Source organism: Cyphomyrmex costatus, unplaced genomic scaffold (assembly GCF_001594065.2).
Source record: "Cyphomyrmex costatus isolate MS0001 unplaced genomic scaffold, Ccosl1.0 scaffold3210, whole genome shotgun sequence".
Taxonomy (NCBI): Eukaryota; Metazoa; Arthropoda; class Insecta; order Hymenoptera; family Formicidae; genus Cyphomyrmex; species Cyphomyrmex costatus.
Genome location: NW_017277353.1, coordinates 480 through 7252, shown reverse-complemented (window position 1 = coordinate 7252; position 6773 = coordinate 480). Strand labels below are relative to the sequence as shown.

The window sequence follows — 6773 nt, the reverse complement described above, 5'->3', positions numbered from 1 at the left end:
TAGAAAATATTCGTTATATGTACGTTCACTTTGAACTGGCAGATTTAGTAATATATCAGTTTCGTGGTAATATATTATATTGTAACGTGAAGGGCCCAGTAACACGCGCGAGAGCCCTGGACGCGAGGAGCCACTGATTGGACAGGAAGTTACGAAGAAGAAAGGCAGGCGGCGCGTTAACAGAAATCAGACATATTGTGAACATTGCCATTGTAAGACGTATAGTACGAGAAAAGCAGCAATTACATAGTTTCTCGTTCGTTATTTGTGCAACTTTTATTCAGAGTGTAAAATCCCTTCTGCTTAATCCTCTCGGCGACTTCCTCGTCTATTTCACGGAACCTTTAAATCATAATAATTGTAGTGAAGGCGACGCTACAAATTGGCGCCCAAACAAGAGGCAGAAAATTCACGACGAGAGTAAGTGCCTCGAAACCAAGACGTCTTCACTCCCGAACGAGCCGACACGACCGACGACACGGTCGCAAACACGGTTGCAGTTACGCATACCTCGTAGGACGAGTATGAACGCAAAGATTCAGGACAGGGAGGTAAAAATGGCGGAAGAACGCAACACAGGTAACACCGTTACATTAACGAACGAACAGTTCGCTACGCTCATACAACAGATACAGATATCTGCTGCGAACGCACCGGTCGCGAATATCGTGCAGCCACAAGGTAATTTCTCGCGATGCACCTCCCGCTTCGACGGAAACAAATCGTCCGATGTAGAGGCTTTTATTGACGCGATCAGTACGTACAAAGAGTGTACGAATACACCCGATGAAAACGCGTTGAAAGGATTACCGATCCTCCTCACGGATCTCGCCGCGACGTGGTGGCAGGGCGTTAAAGGCACTATCAATACGTGGAATGTTGCGATAGAAATATTGAGACAAGCCTACGGCCCTAAAAAAGCGGCATATCGCGTATACAAAGAACTTTTTTCGTGCGAGCAAGGAGAAGACGTATCGACGGACGTATTTGTGTGCAAAGCGCGCGCGCTACTCTCGAAGCTTCCATACGACGCGCCTTTGTCGGAAAACATTCAGCTTGACATGATTTACGGGCTGCTAGCATATAAAATCCCGCGAAAGGAAATACCGCGTGAAAAAGTCACGTCCTTCGCAGAATTAGTGGATCTCGCGCGCGAAGTCGAAGAAATTAAAGCGGAAAAAGACGTAATACCCAAACAGCAAGCGTCATCACGCAAACATGAAAATCGCCCACGTTGTAAGTTTTGCAAGAATTTCGGACACACTACGGACGAATGTAGAAGTCTCAAAAAGAAAAACGAGGAAAACCCGAACGCGTCGAATAAAAAAAGTAAAGACGCTAATTCCGACGTCGCACAAGCAAACGACCAACGCGCTCTACCCACCGTAACTTGTTTCGGTTGCGGAAACACCGGGTATCTTCGTAAAAATTGTCCAAAGTGCAGCAAAGCCGATAAAAATTATAAGAGTGAAGAAAAGTCCGATTTTTGCCTCGTGGACGCGTCGGAAATACAAGCAACGTATAAGAAACGCCCAATTCTCAACGTAGAAATATTAGGCGCAAAGGGAACAGGATTAATTGATACGGCCGCGAAAATGAGCGTCGCCGGACATTCTCTTTATAAAATACTCATTGAAAAAGGACAAAAATTTGAAAAGTCAAATCCGTAGGTATCCAGTGCGTACATTGGATTAGCCGATGGTACGCGTAGTGAAGAAAGCGTGTGGGTCACCAAAGTCGACATTCATGTAGAGAATCGTACGATTAACACCACACTTCTAGCAATGCCGCATGCTCATAACTATTATACATTACTCGGCATGGATTTTATCGAAGAAGCCAATATTGTAATAAATATACCTCAACGTATATGGTATTTTGCAGACAATTATGAGCCACACGAACTCAAGTTTGAAGGAATTACCGAAGCAACCGGCATTGTGCAGCTAAATTGCGTCAACGCATTAAGAGACGACGAAGCACCAATCCTATCTCTAGAACAACGCAAGGAACTCGACGCAATACTGGTAAATAACGAAAACATCTTCGCACCAGGGGGAGAGCATACACCGTACGCTGAACACACCATTGATACCGGCGATAGCACGCCGACAGCTACTCATCCCTATAAAATGTCGCAACAAAAGAAAGAAATTCTAGAGAAGGAATTGAACGCTATGCTGGAAGCTGATGTTATTGAAGAATGCGAATCTCCATGGGCCGCTCCAGTAGTGCTCGTGCCCAAGAAAGACGGCGCGGTACGAGTCTGCGTTGATTACAGACGTCTAAATGCTGTGACCAAGACGGATCCTTACCCGATGCCCAGAATCGATGAACTGTTGCATCTCGCGAAGAGAACGCTTTTTATGTCGACCATCGGCCTTCGCTCAGGATATTGGCAGGTAAACGTAAGACCCACAGATCGAGATAAAACAGCATTTACGACACCGTTTGGCACATTTCGCTTCAAACGAATGCCTTTCGGCCTGAAGAACTCCGGTGCCACCTTTCAACGACTGATGGATCAATTCCGAAGAGGTCTGAAAGATACCACGGTATTAATATATCTAGACGACATAATCGTCATTTCGAATAGCTTTGAGGAACACATAAAAGATTTGAAGAAAGTATTCGATCGCCTGCGCGACTTTAAATTACGCGCCAACCGTCAAAAGTGCAATTTTGCGTGCTCATAAGTAAAATTCTTAGGCCACATAATTACCGCCGAAGGAATTCAGCCAAACGACGACAAGATAACAGCCATATTAAATCTTGCTCCGCCGAGAAACATAAAACATCTACTCACATTCCTGCAAACAGCTTCGTGGTTTCGAAGATTCGTTCCAAACTTCGCAGAAGTCGCTAGACCATTGACGCTGCTAACCAAGAAAGATACTCCGTGGATATGGAATCAGGAACAAGAGAATGCCTTTACGGAACTAAAAAAGGCTCTTACCCAGGCTCCCATACTCAGACAAGCAGATGACCGATTACCGTTTATCATACGAACGGATGCCAGCAATTACGCAATCGAAGCGATCCTCGCCCAAGGAGAAGGAACCGACGAGAGACCGGTGGAATACGCCAGTCGTTTGTTAACCGCAGCCGAGCGCAACTATTCGACTACAGAACGCGAAGCCCTCGCTATAGTATGGGCCGTTGCTAAATTCAGAGGTTACATCGACGGCGCCCGGATCACAATAGGCACGGATCACCAACTGAAAATGGTTGAAATGGTTAATGGGTCTAAAATCGCCATCGAGCCGATTAGCCCGTTGGGCACTAAGTCTCCAAGAATACGATCTGCACATCGTATATGCACCTGGAAAAATGAATGTAGTTGCTGACACGCTGTCGAGACCACCGTGCAAGGGCGATGATCAACACGATTGTGGAATATGCACAGTCGCCATCGATTTACCTTCGCACGGAGCCGCCGAATTGAGAGAAGAACAGTTGTCAGATCCAGAGGTCAAAAAGATTATAGACGCATTCGAAATAAAGGACGACCTCAACATCGCAAATTGGACCTCCCGAGGATATATAATGTCAAACGGTGTACTGTATCGGTATACACCTACTGAAGACAACGAAGAAGCTCAATGGGTCGCGCCGAAATGCGCTATAAAACGTATTTTGTACGAGAATCATGATTCACCTACAGCCGGACATTATGGTGTAGATAGAACGCTCAAACAAATCTCTGGTAAATACTATTGGCCAGGAATGCGCAAGACAATAGCCGATCATGTCAAGAAATGCATAGAATGCGAAAGGTATAAGCCATCCAATATGAAACCCGCCGGTCTGCTAAGAACTCCAGCAGCAGCAAGAAGATTCGAAACATTGGCAATAGATTTATTCGGACCACTGCCAATCACAGCCGAGGGATATCAATGGATATTTATCGTCGAAGACGTCGCCACAAAATGGATCGAGCTATTTCCGCTAAAACGCGCTACAGCAGATGCCTATGCAAAATTATTGATAGACGAAATCATAGATATGGAATCCCACGTCATGTAATATCAGACAACGGACCTCAATTTGTCGGAGCCGTGATGCAACAAGCGTCGTATTGCTTAGGTTTCGACCAGTCTCTGACCCCGGTTTACCACCCGGAAGCAAACCCCGTGGAGAGGAAAAACAGAAACATGAAGGTACAGCTGTCAATCTTAGTAGGAAACTCTCACACCGAATGGGCCAGTAAACTCCTTTCGATTAGATATGCCATGAATACCAGTGTATCACAGTCTACTAAAAACACTCCAGCTTTCCTTACGTTCGCAAGAGAAATGCGTGATTCAGGAGAGATACAACGAGACTTACGCGAAATAGTCATTGGAGAGAACTTTGTTTCAGAAATCACTCCATATCTATTAAAAATAGCCGATACCATGAAAGAAGTAACCGAAACGCATGAACAAGAACAAGATAGGCGCAAATTATACGCAGATTCATCCAGACGACCAGCACAGATATTTCAAGAAGGCGACCGAGTTATGGTCAAAACACGAACATTAAGCAACATGCCACATGGCATCACTTCTAAATTCGCACCTAAAAGAGATGAGCCTTACAGAATCGCCAAGCGTGTATCACCCACTAGTTATCAACTGGCGGATAATGTAACTGGTAATTTGCTCTCTGTTTATCATGTTTCTGATTTAGATATCTGGAGAAGCGACACGACAGGAAAATCATCCCAGAAACCGGTTAGAACCATCAGGAAGCGTGGCCGACCAAGAAAGGATGCAAACCTATCAACGCCTTCACGAGAAATTGGATCTTCGTTGAGGGCAATTAACAAATCCAAAGGGGAAATCTGTAACGTGAAGGGCCCAGTAACACGCGCGAGAGCCCTGGACGCGAGGAGCCACTGATTGAACAAGAAGTTACGAAGAAGAAAGGCAGGCGGCGCGTTAACAGAAATCAGACATATTGTGAACATTGCCATTGTAAGACGTATAGTACGAGAAAAGCAGCAATTACATAGTTTCTCGTTCGTTATTTGTGCAACTTTTATTCAGAGTGTAAAATCCCTTCTGCTTAATCCTCTCGGCGACTTCCTCGTCTATTTCACGGAACCTTTAAATCATAATAATTGTAGTGAAGGCGACGCTACAATATTAGATAATATCATTTAAAGTATTAAAGGTTTAAATTATTAGGTTACATTATTAGATAATCATTTTAATTCAGAATGGTACAAATTTTTGGGGTCAATTTTCAAAGGATGATATTCATTGGGTTTTTTATTTTGTGATTAGGTAATCGTTTTAATTTTGATAGGTTCAATTTTTGTAGTTTTCATTTACTTTTCGTGGTACATAACATAGAAAATAACATAATGTATGTTCACTTTGAACTGGCACATTTAGTAATATATCAGTTACTTTTCGTGGTCATATATTATATTAGATAATATCATTTAAAGTATTAAAGTTTAAATTATTATGTTACATTATTAGATAATCATTTTAATTTAGAAAAGTTCAAATTTTTGGGGATAATTTTCAAAGGTTGAAATTTATTGGGTTTTCTATTTTGTGGTTAGGTAATCGTTTTAATTTAGGAAGGATCAAATTTTTGCGGTTAGTTTTCAAAGGTTTAAATTTGTTGGGTTTTTTAATTTGCGAGGATCTATTTTTGAACATGGCTTGACCTTTTCATTTTAATGATATGTTAGGATTAATAATATATCAGTTACTTTTCGTGGTTAATATATTATTATTAGATAATCATTTAAAAGAAATAGAAAAATGCCTAATCGAGTCTTGTACACAGGATGTTAATGTGTGTTGATACGATTTATTGAAAATATAAAATTTTTCTTACGTTTCGATCCTCGGTTTGGATCCTTATCAGAGAACTTCTAATATAGAATACACATTGTGCTACCTAGAACACTTTATATTAAAATGTACCACGAAAAGTAAATGATAGATTATTCAAGATGCAAATTCAAAATGAACATACCTACATATAAGTAAAACAGATTACAATAAAAATATTACAGTGTTCTAGAAAATAACTGCAACATACATAAAGTATATTTTCTATGTTGAATATGTACCACGAAAAGTAACTAATAGATCATTCAAGGTGCAAATTCAAAATGAACATACATACATATAAGTAAAACAGATTACAATTTGCATATTACAGTTTTCTAAAAAATTTCCGCAATATGTTATCAGCCAAAAGTTGCATTTTCCTCCTCACCGCTCCGCGTGCAGTCGAAATGTCCCATGACAGTCGAATGGTATTGTTCTGCGTTCGGTGCGGTGAGGTGAGGGGAACAGCAAAATCTAGACGAAGGCGATTCGAAAATCAGCTGAAAGTTGCATTTGCCCAACCCTCCCCTCCTCATCTCACCACGTGCAGTCCAAATGCTCCACGATGATCGAATGTCATTGTTCTACGCGCGGAGCGGTGAGGTGAGGGGGATAGCGAAAGCGAGGCGGAGGCGTATTAATTAACGTGTCGACTTCGGACAATATATTTTTATTTATTGTGATATCGTAGGTATATCTTCGGTGCATTATATTATTACATTATCATATTAATTAAACGATTCGTGCTGTTCAAATCACATTTCAAAGCGATAAAATACTAATTGGTTAGATTTCACTGTTTTAAATAATTTAAAGTCAATTTACTATAGCCTATAAAAAACTATTTAAAAAATGAAGGACTGAGTACCAGTTATGTAATTAACTCTTTAAATTTAATTCTGTAAAGGATTAAACGTTCTTTACCACTTTCATTTT

At 41.4% G+C, this 6773-nt stretch overlaps 1 protein-coding gene across 1 annotated transcript; it reads left to right on the top strand.

Annotated features, from left to right (window-relative positions):
* Positions 1–4061: 4061 nt before the first annotated feature.
* Positions 4062–4883, top strand: LOC108775813 (uncharacterized). Its single transcript, XM_018542259.1, has one exon. It carries the CDS (start codon positions 4062–4064, stop codon positions 4881–4883), a length of 822 nt encoding a protein of 273 aa, XP_018397761.1.
* Positions 4884–6773: the final 1890 nt, after the last annotated feature.

Coding starts and splice junctions, on each gene's coding strand:
- LOC108775813 (XM_018542259.1), top strand. CDS start 4,062: ATGCAACAAGCGTCGTATTGCTTAGGTTTCGACCAGTCTCTGACCCCG.